At 41.0% G+C, this 15,318-nt stretch overlaps 1 protein-coding gene across 1 annotated transcript in view; it reads right to left on the reverse strand.

Annotated features, from left to right (window-relative positions):
* Positions 1-308: 308 nt before the first annotated feature.
* The window catches only part of LOC136051474 (ankyrin repeat domain-containing protein 26-like), a 50,477-nt gene continuing 35,467 nt past the window's right edge, over positions 309-15,318 (reverse strand). The window contains 12 exon segments of the mRNA XM_065740913.1: positions 309-457; positions 1,956-2,001; positions 4,586-4,832; positions 5,240-5,475; positions 6,119-6,400; positions 7,118-7,215; positions 9,335-9,344; positions 9,448-9,541; positions 9,735-9,910; positions 10,728-10,880; positions 12,555-13,511; positions 14,103-14,249. Of these exon segments, the coding sequence (XP_065596985.1) occupies positions 309-457; positions 1,956-2,001; positions 4,586-4,832; positions 5,240-5,475; positions 6,119-6,400; positions 7,118-7,215; positions 9,335-9,344; positions 9,448-9,541; positions 9,735-9,910; positions 10,728-10,880; positions 12,555-13,511; positions 14,103-14,249 (2,595 nt within the window).

Consider the following 15,318-nt stretch of genomic DNA (forward strand, 5'->3'; position numbering starts at 1 on the left):
AAGTGGAACAAAATAACACATCTATTGTAATCAAAGGCACTTAAGACAGTTCTGTCAAGTTCAAGAACCAACATTACTCAATCTGATAGTAAGAAAAAATAGATATGGTTCTTTTCCTGAGTGCAAAACATATCAGCTGTACCTCAGTAACCAACAGGGAAGTGCAGAGTGCTATTTTTTTTAGTACATTTAGAACTTATACTCAAAACGCAATAAAGATGTTTCCATATCTAAGCTACAGGATGGGAAACCACAGACATGCTGTGTAAACAAAATAATTCCCAGTACTTTTCCCTTTGCATTTTTATTTAGATCAGGTAATTTTTGGTTAAGACATCATGGTACTCCTGTATTGTTCTGCAATGGGGATCCTGGTCAACACTGAGATTTTTTGAAGATCCATTAATAGAGACCATTGGAGAACCTTGAGGAGATCTAGTTCCAAGATCAGCAGTGGCTGGAGAGAAAAGAAGCAAGATTCATGATGTTACTTTTACAGTAGACTGAGTGAAATAAGTCACTGTAAAAACATTACTGGTAGCTGAACAGGTTACGCTCTGGAGACAGATTTAACAACTTCCAAGAGAAACAAAAAGCAAAAGGGACAGGCACAAAGGAAGAAACATTTTTTCACATTCAGTAATCAATCAACACAACTTCTAAAACTACAGAAAGAAATTCCAGAGGTCTTAGAATCATAGAATGGTTTGGGCTGGAAGGGACCTTTCAAGAACACCTAGTACCAACCCCCCTGCTATAGGCAGGGACACCTCCCTCTAGACCAGGCTGCTCAAACCCCATCCCAGCCTGGCCTTGAACGCCTGCAGGGTGGGAGCACGCACAACCTCTCCAAGCAACCTGTGCCAGCGTTTCAGCACCCTGACTTTAGGAGTAGAGAATTTCTTCCTAAAACCTAGTTTAAATCTACCCTCTTCCAGTTTAAAGCCATTTCTCCTCATCCTGCTGTTTCATGCCCTTATAAAAAGCCCCTGCCCAGCTTTCCTGGCCCCGTCAGCTACTGGAATGTTGCTATAAGGTCCCGCTGGAGCCTTCTCTTCTTCAGACTTAAGAGCTCTAGCTCTCTCAGCCTGATCCCACAGGGGAGGTGCTCCAGCACTAATTATTTTTGTGGCCCTCCTCTTGTGCTGGGGGATCCAGAACTGGATGCAGCTCTCCAAGTAGGGTCTCATGAGAGCAGAGTAGAAGGGCAGAATCGCCTCCCTTGACCTGCTGGTCACAATTCTCTTGACGCAGCCCAGGATGCGGTTATCCTTCTGTGCTGCAAGCACACGCTGCTGGCTCACGTTGAGTCTTTAATCAACAAACACTCCCAGATCTTTCTCCTCAGGGCTGACCTCAAGCCATTCTCTGCCCAGCCTGCATCTGTGCTTGGGATTGCCCCGAGCCAGGAGCAGAACCCTGCACTCAGCCTTGGTGAACTTCACGGGTTTGGCAAAGGCCCACCTCTCGAGCCTGTCCAGGTCCCTCTGCATGACATCCCTTCCCTCTAGCACCTCAACTGCACCACCCAGCTTGGTGTCATCTGCAAACTTGCTGAGAGGGCACTCGATCCCACTGTCCGTGTCACTTAAAAAGATGTTAAAACAGCACCAGTGCCAGCAGAGATCCCTGAGGAACACCACTTGTCACTGGTCCCCACTTGGGACACCGAGTCTCTGACTGCAACTCTCCTCTTCAGAGAATCCACAAACAACACTGAGTGCAATGAATGTATGCAGAAAGAGAAGTGATGACTGAAGTCCATAAAAATCTTACTTCAGGGTGTTTTATATGTTTGATGTTTGTGCCTGAGGATGAAAGGTGACTTCAGCTTAAGCCAAGTGTGTCTGTGTGGGGGAGGTGGTTTGGTCTCTGTGTTTTTTCTCTTTTTTACACAAAAGTTACAAACAGTCATAATCTTCCTTAAAAACACTGATAGCAGAGTACTACATTACCTCGTTCAAGTTCTTTAGTGATTTTTTCATCCAGTTCTTTCCATATCTAGAATTATACATAACACATAATTGAATTTTCAAGTTACATTTTTGTATCATAAAACTTACAAAACAATTTTAAAACCCACACATAAATGGCCTATTAGAAACCAAAAATATCGTCCCAAATGGGGACATCTTGGTTTGGAGTTTGAGTTTTCACAAAGACAGTCTCTTGGTGAGTGAGGCTGTAGCTTTCTCACTGCTGAGCAATGTTAACTTTGGCACATAACAATACAGAATTCACCAGCTGGACCATAACAGGGCATAAAAATACAGGAAGAAAGCACAGTGGATTTATAAAAATGTAGATATGGTTAATATCTATCTTCAAACACATATAAAACACATTACTCCTTTGTTAACTTTCTTGTTAGCTTCCTTACAAAGCAAGTACTGCAGATTTTATTATGTAACAGAAACCAGCTTGGATCACTAGAAAAGAGCATTTACCCCTTGTCCCCCCAGAGCTGGTTATTTATTGTGATTTATTCTGAATGAAAAGTCTTCATAAGGAGAAATCAGACCTTTTCAAGGGCCACAGTCCAAACACTCTATGCTATTATTAGCATTTGATGGTATTTGTGACTCTTGCATTATTTTCCACCAGGTCTGTAACACACAGAAGTGATCGTCAGCATACAGCTTCCTGGCTTATGTCCTCTGCAAATACACGACGTGCTTGGAGCACGTGGCCTACGCAGAGGGGCTGAGAGCACCAGGCCTGGTCAGCCTGGGGAAGAGAAGGCTCAGGGGGTTTCACCCATGGGTGCAACCATCTGCCTGTGGGATGGAGTGTAAAGAATAACAAAGCTGGGCTCTTTTTGGTGCCCAGAGAAAGAACAAGAGGAATAGGCAGAAGTCAAAAGAGAGGAAATTCTTAAGACTGCTACAAAAGCAGAGTGCAGACGGAATAAAATCAGAAGGGGAACAGAAACAGAGATGGAATGGGAAGAAGGTGTTCCCTCTTACGCTACCAGTAGGAAAACTGGTAGCATGAATCCATGCACTCACACTGGTTGCAGCTAGTAGAGTTCACCTTTGTTTCCTGTGCTCCTTTCTTCCTTTTGTTTGTAATCAGCACAGTTTGTTTTTTCTAATAGCTGCATGGACAGAGGAATCAATACCAGCAATTTGGAGGATGGCAGTGTGAAATATTTTCAACCTCTTGTCCTTGAAGCTATTTCAAAGCTTTTGCACAAATCAAAGTCAAAATCTAAACAAGCTTCCTTCTCCCAGGAGATGCATACACTCTTCTTCAGATAACCTCCCTTACTTTGAAAAAAAATGCGCACAGAGAGCTTTAAATAAAAACCCACGTGCAAGACGACTACATAAGGCACGATGCAATTTAAGCTCCTTAACTCCCTGTCATTATGAGCTTTACTGTCAGGAGTACTTGTGATCTCCTTCGGCCAAGAAGGCAGCACTTAGCTTGAATTTAATGGCAATACAGAGGTGTTGTTTGCTGCTGGTTTTTTGTTTTTTTTTTCAATGGAAGGGAACAGATTACTGGAAAAATCTGAGGTATTAACTGAAGCTAATACTGAAGGAAAGAAAAGGCTGAGTGTCGTATAAACTCCTGTCTTTCTAAGTAGTCTGGTGAACAGGCCAAGTACTAAGTAGCACAACTGGTAGAGTACTTCAGAGTTACTGCTGTGTTGCAATCATATATAAATTGCTGCAAAATACTAGAAAGCTGTGAAGACTTCCTGAAGAGTAGGCCACTCTTTCTTCAGGTAACAGTACATAGCAGATGCATGGGAACTGTCGAATCAGGGCCTGAACCACTGATTGATCACCTGAGGAGAGCACTGAGTCAGCCACAGGACCACAGGGGAAGGCAATGTATCTGTGTGACCAGAAGGGGTGGAGTCTAGCTCCACCTCTCCCAGACCCCATTTAAGGGCTGACCACCACTGGGGAAGGATCTCTTGCTGGAGATCCCTCCCATGTGGAGTCCTGGGCGCGTCTTGACCATCAGCTTTTCTTTATTTATATTTTTACTGCTTGTCTGTATGCTATCCAGATAAATCACACAAAATATACCATCCACCTCTGTTATTTTCTGTGGATACTATTCTTTTGGGTTATCCACCCTACGGCAGGAAGCACAAAAAGCAGTGTTGCCTAGGCACAGCATGCATCCCACAGTAGTGTAGGAAGAAGCAAAGCAATCATACTTATACCGTCCTAGTTTTGAAGCATGTCTTCGTTAGTATTAACGTACAAAAAGAAAGTATCAAGATGCAGATCAGCAAGGAAAGAAGAAGTGGCTTGACCAGGGATGTCTGATAGGCATCGCTAAGATATCAAGTTGCCCATTTTAAGTATGTCAGACACTTATCTTCATACTATACATCAGTTTAGTAAATAGCTGAGAACTTCCGATGCCACAGCACTGCTTATTAAATTTTCTCTTGTTAAAAGAAAAAACATGAAAACCTTATATGTATATAGTTCTGTATGTGTATAGTTATATAGTTCATTAGTTAGATGCCAGTATTTCTGGTGTCTGAGCACTCCTGGAATTTTTTACAATCTTGATGCCCAAAACTCTTCACCACTTAAGAGTATTTCACAATGCTTACCTTAGCCATGTAGGCTTCAACCTTTCTTTGCGGTGATAGCACATTCCCAGCTGTGCCTAGGAAGCTTCCTCCTAGGCCAAGACTTCTGTTCAGGGCCACGTGGTTGTCAAGATGTCCCAGTTCAGCCGAATACAGAACTGGGCTTGTGGGCAGACCTCCACCGACAAAGCTGCTTGCAATTAAAGATTTGCTTCTCTGGCGCGCCTGAAGGAGCTTAGTGTTGGCATCTGATAGTTTCTCATTAGCCCTGAAACATTCAAAAACACATAAAGAATCATCTTTGGTAATGTTTTTGCAATGTCACTTTTTCCAGGTCCTTGACTGTTATCCATCTTCAGAAAACAGAAAGCATTAAGAGTCCAAAATGAGAGGGGCCAAAAGGCAGCCTATTAAAATGCTATCAACTTCAAACACACTCTAGTGATGCCACAGCTAGTGGTGTTACTGCTAGAACACTGAAGTGACATCACAGCAGTTGCAAAAATAAAGGGGAAGGTTTCAGAGGGCTCATTCATAAAGACATCATCTTAGGTTTATGTCTGTAATACTGACAAGACATAGAAGAGGGATTTTACGAGGAAACTGAACAAGGTTTTTCATGCAAGCTACTACTAATTCACATTTCATTACCACTACAAAAAGGCACGGACTTACCTTTCCAGCTTATTTCCTAGGCATTTTCTAGCTTTCATTTCTTCCAGGTACCTTTCTTTGTATCTTTCTGCTTCTGCCTTTGTGGATTCTTGTTGAAAAACATTGTCTTGTTGAGTGTTCTTTATTCTGTCCAACTCATATTCGAGACTTTCAATTCTGTGCTTTAGTTGGTTTGTCAGTGAGGCACGATGACTGGCTCTAATTGGTTCTAAACGGTCCTGGGAGGCTGCCTGGGCCTGAAGCAGATAACACAATTTCAAGCACTGCAGAGAAAAAGTGAACTATCTTTCCCCCCCAGGGCACAGTTTTACACAGCTGAGGCAACTGTACCTACTCACTACCATCAGGAAATCAAGGCAGAAGCCCAGAACCAACACATTACATAACTGTTTTCATCTAAACAGAGATCTGCTCTTAGCAATATTACTTAGCCTTCTTTTAGAAGCTGCTCTGATATCTCTGTAGGACGGGGCACACAAAAAGGATTCTACAAAGAAATGATGAGAATTGCCCTCCCCTCTCTTCCTGCCCCATGGCAACTTCAGTGACTCATTCCCTGAGCATTTTATCCTGTACAGTGACCTGTATCTATGGCCAAACCATCTCTAGGTTGCAATATTCCCGTGCTGATGAGCAGCAATATCAAGATCACCAGTCTGCAATACCCTTTAAGAACTGCAAAACAGAAGTCTGTCACAGGAATGCTATTATGTTGGAAACCTACAGGCACACTGCACACACAAAAGCACGTTCACCCAACAATTTTTCATTCTCCTGTACAGGAAAGACACACGCACAGCACTAAGCATCAAATAAAAAAAATGAAAAATATATATATGCTTAATAAAAATGACAGACAGACTCAAGAAATTCATTTACCTGCAAAAAAACATTGACTTCTTGTAGTTTTTGTCTGACTTCTTGTGCGGCTCGTTCATCTATCTCTTTCTTATACTGTTCTATTTGGATGAGATTCACTGTATTAGTCTCCAAGTGATGTCTGAGTTTTGCCACTTCTTCCTTAAGCTGGCGTTTGTTCTTCTCCAGTTTTTCATGGCTCTCATGCAGAGTATGCAGCGCTTCTTTCAAATCCTGGTTTTGTGCTTCCAGATGGATGCATTTTTTAGACTCTAACTCCAGCTTCTGAGAAAGTTCAGTAACCTACAGACAGTAATAAAATGAACTCAGAGGGGTGTAAAATTATTCTTTAAAAATTCATAAAGGGGAATACCTTCAGGACTGGAACTGTCATCTGCTGACTCAGTATCAAAGCCGAAGGAAAGTCAAGCTCATCTTTTAAAGGAAGAACAGCTTTTAAACTGTTGCCAATAGGATTCCTCGAGTTCCAGCCTTCCTCAGCTCTTCTGCAGCAAGTATTCCAAATTCTGCACCAAATTCCAAATACAAATACCAAACTAGCAGAATTTAACTTGTGGGAATAGGCTGAAAGGTGCTAGGGCTGCTCTTCTGCTCAATGGAAATCAAACTCAACCCAGATATCAGAAAGAATGTCCATTGTGCTTCAGGGAAGCGCTTCAGTACAGAGCTAAGTGGGCACGGGAAACAAGTGCTCCTCCTGCCATTGCTCTTGAAAGCTTTGTAAACAGAGCTTCAGAAAGCAGCTTCCACAGCAGTGGTAAAGGAGGTTACTTCCTCTCTAGGTCAAATCCGCTGTCTGGTTGCTAGAATACGTTAGGAAATATGAGAAGTTCCAGAAGTTTCCAAGGTCAACTGTGAAGCCAATTTCCCCTCCTCCCCCAGAAATATAACTTTTCTGTACCTCCTGAAAAGCATATTACAAGTTTCCAGAAATTAACACAACTCAAACAAGCAAACAAACAAACAAAAAAACAAAACAAAGAAACAACCAGAACTTGCCTTTGTTCTTAATCTGTCAACTTCATTCACCATTTCAGAATACCTTTGCTTCATTTGTTCTTGGAAATTACGTCCCTTTGCCTCCCGCTCCTTAGATACTTATGGACAGGGATGAGATCCCCTCTGACTCTTTTCAAGGCTGAACAGACCCAGGTCTCTCAGCCTCTCCTCATAAGGGAGGTGTTCCGTGCACTTTATCATCTTTGTAGCCCTCCACTGGACCCTTTTGAGGTGATCCCTGTCTTTTTGTACCAAGGAGCCCAGAACTGGACACAGTACTGCAGGTGAGGCCTCACCAGGGCAGAGTAGAGTGGGAGGATCACCTCCCTTGACCTGCTGGCCACACTCTTTAATGCACCCCAGGATCTCATTGGCCTTCATCGCCACCAGAGCATACTGCTGGCTCATGGGGAGCCTCAGCACAGGCCAGTACATGTTGCAAGTGCAGACAGCACATATCTGTCCCTCTGCCAAGTTCAGCACAACACTGGGGCACATGATTCTTGTGAACATTTAATCAGTTCAGATGCCACACAAACAGGCTGATACCTGTGGATACTAACAGATGCCCCCACTGAAGCAAATGCCCTCCTCTTAATGGGTTTCATCCCAGAAAGCTGGAAAAAGATGTAGAAGAACAGCTTCTGCAGTCCCTCTGCTAATAGGTCAGCTCACATAGGTAGCCACAGCCCAGGAGAACACCTCACAGTCTAGAGCATTCATGGATTTTCCAACGACCAGCAGGCTCTTGTGGAAGAGTCAGCTCTTCTGAAATTCATCAGTGTCTCCTCTGTCACGACCTCCACATCTTGTGTGTGGCTGTTTACTAATTCTGGTTTTGTTCCTCGTGGTGTTTTCTCAGACAAACCAGAGGAGAGGTGGCAACTAGTTTAGTACTTTGCACTCGCACCTTATTTATTCTGCAAGGGTTTTAAGCTCCTGCTGTTCTGAAAACTTGCAGCAGTTCCTCCAAAAGCTGCACTGAAAATAAGGGGTTTTAACCCTGCCCAGAAATCAAGGGGTCAGACAACAACCAGAAGGAAACCAAATAAAGAACTGAGGAACTGCAGCCTTGCTCCATGTGCTCTACTGGTATCAAACCACACCATCTTCCTGACAGGACAACTCTAGCATTTACAGAGATGTACCCTGTTGGCTTCTATTCAATTCCTTCACGATTCCCAAATCACAAAAGTACTCAGGGCCTGAGTGGCAGGGATACAAAAAGCTGAGTATGTGAGAACTCAAGAAAATAGCAGCATAAGTCTGGGTATTGGCTAGGTGTTAGAGATCATCTGTTTTTGAAAAAATTGTTTAAAAAAACATATAAAATTGTTAGCAATTATCACCTCTGCCATTTGGCTTCTGGAAGAAAACTATGAAGAATACAAAGAAACTTCAAATACAGAATCATAGTATTGCTCAGGTTGGAAAAGACCTTCAAGATCATCAAGTCCAACCACAACCTAACCATACTACTCTAACTCTTAACAATGAACACGCAAAAGAGCTTCTCTCATCCACCATACATTTGAAAACAATGCTGTCTTAACCAAGGGGGAAAGAGCAGGCACACGTGTCTTCTTGAGTCAGTAGCACAAAGTTCAACTTCCACACATAGTTATTTTCAGAACCACTTCCACATTAATTGACAACCACGGGTATAACAAGGCCTACAGTTCACTGCTTAGAATACATAAATAATTTGCTTTATATAAACCACAGGTGACATCACCTTATTTATGCTAATATCAATCACCTTATTTATGCTGCTGCCACTGAACAGGGGGAAATTCCAAACCTTTCACCAAGTTCAGAAAATAATTCCACAGGGATTTCTCTCTACTGCTTCATGGAAACAAATACACATCAAGCAGCCAATGGAAAAGCAATTCCACACAGCAAAATCCTTGTCCCAGCTTGATGATGTCAGTCAGGCCTCGAGCATGAAGCTCTTGGAACCAACACACATGTGAAATTTCCCTAAAGAAACCTGCAGAATTCCTTTCAAGATGCACATTCCAATACGTGTCTGTCATGTAATGTCATGAATGGTATAAAGAATAAAATATTTAAACCAGCAAATTAATGTCAAAACCTCAGCGTTCAGTAGACTTGATATATTATTACAGGAAAACTCTTAAAACCAGAAAGCTGGGGAATGGACCAGCAGGATTTTCAAAGTACCCTACAGTCAGCAGAGCTCAGGTGACTCACCTCCTCTGCACTGTCCAGGAAAATCATATAACTTTCCCATGAAAAATATCCAGCTAGGCTCAGAGGCTCCCCACCACCCCCTAAAAAAAAAAGCAACTTTATGACTGGCTTACTGAGGCTGAGGCTTGCAGATCCTTCTGAAGAGCTTCAATTCTATTGGTTTGTTGTTTGCTTGTGGCTTCCAGTCTGGCATTTTCAATTTCAAGTCTTAAAGAGAAATAGAGATCATATTAGAGAGATCCATAATAGCACAAATTGTGAAAGAACAATGTGAAAGAATGCAATCTAAAGCAAGAGCTTCCTTCAAAATCACGTATTACCACGGCAATGCAACAAGGCAATCCTGATGTTTTCAGACTTCCAGAAAGCAAAACCTTGCTTCGCTAGGTTATTTTCTTACCTCTGCACATGTTCTTCCAGTTGCTTTATAGTAATATTAGTTCCAGAATTTGCTAACAGAAGGTCTTGCAGTTTCTGGGAAGAAGCTGATATTTCTCTTTCCTGATAGTCTAAGACAGCCTTCAAGTCATGAACACAATGCTCAGATTGAATACGCTGTTCTTCGGACTCCTGTAACTGTAAAGTAACACTGAGAATCTGCAGCAGCCAGGTTAGTTTCTCTACAGAGAACTCAGAGGGTGCTGCAGAATTTGAATATTGCACATACCTACATACACCCCCTACCCAAAGTACTGTAATCATTTACAAGTCAGTCAAACTTTCATTTCTCTTAGCAAACAATCAACAACAGATGGTTGTAGAGATATTTCATCATCTGTTACACTGGCCTCTACCATCCATCCAAAGGATCTTCTGTGACACCGTTATGAGCACTGACACGGTCAATCCTGTCTTCTCAGTGACATGTGACACTATGTAGCTACTTGCCTGCTATTCCGTAGAAAATATTAATTTCTAAGGACCTGCTTACAGTGTTTACAACCAACCTTATAAGATACAGAGCAATAATTTGTAAATTTAGAGCAACTGTGTGAGATGTTGCTTGAAATAGTGGGAACATCCCACTCACAAACAAATTGTTAAGTTGTGTTTGACACCAGGAGGGGGGAGCAAGTAGGGAGAAGAAAGAACGCTGCTGCAATACCCTGCAGTCTGAAGAAGAGCTTCAGCTTTGGGGCTGAAGAATGTCCCCTACTTGCAAAAGAAAATAGTTGGGGTTTTTTTCATGATTCCAGTAACTCTTTTCTTGCACTACAAAGGAAGGAGGCCAGCTGGCAAAGATTTCAATGGCTTCATGAATTATGACAGGGTATCACTGCTAACCTCTTAACCTCTCTGCTACTCACATTCAGAACATAATTTTTCTCTTCTACACCAGAAACAGGGAAAAACACCCTCGGATTTATAGGTATGAGTTACAGTTTATCTGTACCTTGGTTTTCACCCTGTCCAATTCCTTTTGCAAGCGCAATTTGTCTTCCTCAAGATCACTGCGGCACCGTGTAGTAACTTCAAGTGATGCTTCTGACATAGAGTGCTTCTTAAGAGCTTCAGCAAGCTCCTGCTGCAGCTGTCTGACCGTACACTGAAGAAACAGAAGAACAGGAGGAAATGCATGACATATCACTTTACTTCTTTAAACTGTCTAGATGATATAATTCAGTCTTCAGAGTGAATTGAAAGGTAAGAAATTTTGTCTCCACCAGCAGGCACTTGCACACAGTAACCTTTATCACACAAGCACACTGCCATCATGTATTTTTTTCCCCTAAGAAAACACAAAGAACTCTGCTGCAATGTTTGACTGCAGATGTAACTCCAATGATCAAAGGTGTGACCTTATATTAGACCATTCATTGTGCTTTTCTTTCACTATGCAGGCATAATTAAATCCACATGTGTTCCTGAATCTCCTCTGAAGCTTTAAGAAGATGCTGAATCACATCCTCTTAGAGCCTTCTTACTGAGTTCACTGTGGATTAATATGTTCTGTATCTAGGAACTTCAAAAGGGGGGAGGAAGAATATAAAACAATTCACAAGTTAAGACAACTGACAACTCTCTAAGAGTTATTTTCCAATGTTGCCTTTAAAAATAAACAAAAATAAGGCATCTATCTGACAGAAGAGTAATTTCAGCTCACTACTCAAATCGTTGGGGGACACAAACTTTATTATCAAGGCATCTAAAAACTGAATGTGATCATTTCCTATTCTCTAGAAAGGAAAGAAAGATTAACCAAAATGGTTAAGCCAACTTCTTAATCATTACCCTACCTGGAATCGAGAATACTTTACTTCTAAGAACATTCATAATGTATTCTCCCATTACCTACAGCTGTATAACTGCTCACAATCACAGAATTGCAGGCATTGGAAGGGACTTCAAGAGATCATCTGAGTCCAACCCCTTTGCTGAAGAAGGTACAAGGAAATCCTTGCTCCTACCATCCCTGTTATGTTCCAGTCTTTCTCATTTTCTGTAATCTACATGCAGATATGGGAGCAATACTTGTTCCTTGCACATTCAAGACACCAAGAATGCTAGTAATCTGCATGGCAGCACATTTCATATTCATGCACTCAATCAATTTTCAGGAGGAGATTTACTTATTTCCTAATTAGTCTTTCTTCCATCTGGCTAAACAGATTTTTGCAGAATCATAAAGAATGAACACATTTACATAAGTCTACACATCAGAAAATACGTAATACTTCAATCAGTGTCTGAAATCAACTTCTTGGAGGATTGGCACATGCCTCAGAACTCCTAAAACACACACATAAATTAATAACTGCATAACACTAACACTTCAATTTTCTATCATCTTAAGAAGAAGTGTTTTTTCCTACTCTTTCTTCTGCATGAACATACTATAAATCCATCCCTCATCACTTCACTTATCTGCATGTTCACCTCTCAACCTTTGAATATTGGATGGTTCTTCTAATACTATTTTTTTTTGTGTTAACAGTGCAATATGTGTAGAAAAGCAGCACTCTACAGGGGACTAAGGAGAAAGGATGAAAAAATTCTGAAGGATCATCTTCTTGACCAAGCCCTGTATTTCTCTAATTTCTGCTCAGATCTGAGCAGTGACCATTTACCAAAGTCTTCCTTAACTCCAAGAGAAAAACAATGAACCAGAACAAAACTACAAAATTCAGTCCTATGCATATAACATACCTGATGCGTTTTAGAAATACAAAGTCATTTTATGAACTGAAGCATTTTAATTTATTCTAGTTGTATAGCTTACCTCTCTTTCTACTTTGTCAGTCTCGTGTTTAAAGACTTGTTCCCTTAAATCAGTACACTCGGTATTTAATTCCTTGTTTCTCTCTTCCACGAGGTAAACTTGCTTTTCAGTATCAGCCCTGAGTTTGTTGAAAGTATCATTAAATCTGTCCTGGACATCGTTCACAGCCTTTTCTTTCATAATCCCCTTGTTCTGCAAATCTTCCAGCTGCTGATGGAGTAAAATATTTTCACTTTGGAACTGAGCCAATCGCTCCTGCATAGATTCCTGCTTTATCATAAATTTGCTGACTTGATCTTTCTCAAGTTGCCAAGCATGATGACTTTCCTTTGCCTGCCACTGGGCTTGATTTAATTCTTTTTGTGTCAATTCTAGAAGCAGTGTTTCTTCTTGAAGTGTCTGTTTCAAACGGTGAAGCTCATTTTCTAGGCTACTAGCTTTGCTTTCCATTTTACTCAGCTGCTGAGTCAAGCCCTTGGTGGCTTCTCGCATATCACAGAGCTCATGATGGAGCTTGTCTTGTAAACGAAGCCACTCTTCACGTTCTCTCTGAAATGTTCGTTCGACATCACTTTTCAATGACTGATGACGTTCAAGATCCTGGACAGCAGCGTTCAAGCGAGAACGGAATGATTCAATCTCTATTGCCAGTCTGTCTTTGATTTCTTTTGTCTGTTCAAGCTTGGAAGTTAGCACTGCAGATTCTGTTCTGAGGAAATTCAGCTGACCGCTGTACTGAAGTACTGTCTGTGTTAAGGCTTCCTCATTCAGTTTAAGTTCCTTCTTAAGATCTTCATTTTTTTCTTTCATAGTCTCATTGTCCACTACATATTTTCCTTCATCCTCCTGGTGCCTTAGTTTTACTTGATCAAACTCTAGTCTTAGCATAGCAATCTCTTCTTGCAGTAACTGATTTTTGTACAACAGATCCTTTTCTCTTTCACTAGTGTCAGATTCCTGAGTGATAAAGGACATGAATAAATAGTCACTTGTGGTTTAACCTGGCAGGCAGCCAGGCACCACACAGTCATTTGCTCACTCCTCACCGCTAAGTGGGATGAGGGAGAGATCTGGAAACAAAATTGAACTCATGGGTTGAGATAAAAATAATTGATACAGGCAAATGATGAAAAAAAATGGAAACAAAAATGTGGTGGTAGTATAATAATCATTTCAAAACCCAAGCAATGGGATCACAAACAGCCTCAACCAAGTTCTTTCCTAGTTAATCCCAAAATATCTGTGTGTTTCACAACTAAAAACCTTAAAAATGATGGTAACAACTACACAATGAAGAACAGCAGATAGCTTAAGAAACTGGGTAAACAGCATCTTATTTTCCAGTGGCTTCCTACTTCCACATGCAATTCAGGTATATATGGGATTGATGCTGCTATCCAGAGTTTTTTAAAGAAAGCAGTAACAAAACCAGGTCATAGTGATAAACTGTAGATAATCCACCAACAGGCACAAAGAGTTATTTTTCTTATGACTTTAGAATGAGCACAGTGAAATATAATCACATGCATTAGAAATGGAACTGCTTACCTCTGAATTTTTTTCCATAGTCTTCCTTGACTGTACTTCCAGATCCTTCTGCCTCTGCAGGTGGCTGTTCAAAATTCCTTCTTGTAGGGCTCTAGCACTCTTTTCCTGAGTGAGCTGCATCTGTATTTCATCACGCTCTTCTTCAGTCTACAGCAATATAATGAAACTTGTGAATCCTGAGCAAAATCACAATTAGCAATACCTTCCTGTTTCATTCTTTGCATTCTTACGTTCTATTAATTCTAATAAGAGCTGTTTATCATAAAATCATAGAACGGCCTGAACATCAATCTTCCATGTTTGCAAATAAACATGTTTAAGCACTGCATGTTAACTGGTTAAGCACTGGAATAGGCTCCTCCGGGAGGTGGTTGAGTCACCATCCCGGAATGTGTTTAAAACCCATCTGGATGTGGTGCTCAGGGACATGATTTAGCAGTGGGTTGTTAGAGTTAGGGTAGTATGGTTTGGTTGCTGTTGGACTTGATGATCTTGGAGGTCTTTTCCAACCTGTTGCAAAAAATTAGCGCTCTAAAGTTTTATACTTAACGAATCACTCTCTGTAACAAAAGAAAAAGGTAAAACTACCTTTCTTGGAAATGTACAGAGTTTAAGCAGAAACCCAAGTTATCTTTCTAACATACTATATATACACACTGAAAATAGAGATGTACACTTATATGCTTACAGGCAAAGACCTGCCTGTAAGAACAGCATAAAGCCAACAAGTAACATTTCCAAAAGCACACTAATTCCATTAACTATATGCTACTGCAAGGGCTTAAGCCTACATCTGTAACTCAGTGCTAACATTTAGAAATGCTTCAGAACATGTCATTATATTTTCAGTTTACCAAAAGCTAGCAATACTGCTGTACAAATTGAGCTGTACGAGATTTACGAAGACTACTAATGAGGTGAGACCCAGAAGAGGACTGACCAACTGAACAAACAGACCAGGAGGCAAACTAATGCAAACCACACTGCCATTACATTCAGGCAAACTGAAAGAGGTGATGCTAACTATTTATTGCACCTGCCAGAACAGTGTGGCCACTGAAGATCCCTAAGGACCATTTTCATGTGCTCTTACTATGTTTGTAATATGTCCTCAAAATGTACCAAGATAATTACCTAATGCCTGTTGCACAAACAAGGTACATTTTCAGTGGACATCCCAGAATACAGTATTATATATACAGAAAAACTGAATGTT

This window comes from Cyrtonyx montezumae, unplaced genomic scaffold (assembly GCF_038088225.1).
Source record: "Cyrtonyx montezumae isolate F1298 unplaced genomic scaffold, pur_monq_1.0 scaffold_3, whole genome shotgun sequence".
Lineage (NCBI taxonomy): Eukaryota > Metazoa > Chordata > Aves > Galliformes > Odontophoridae > Cyrtonyx > Cyrtonyx montezumae.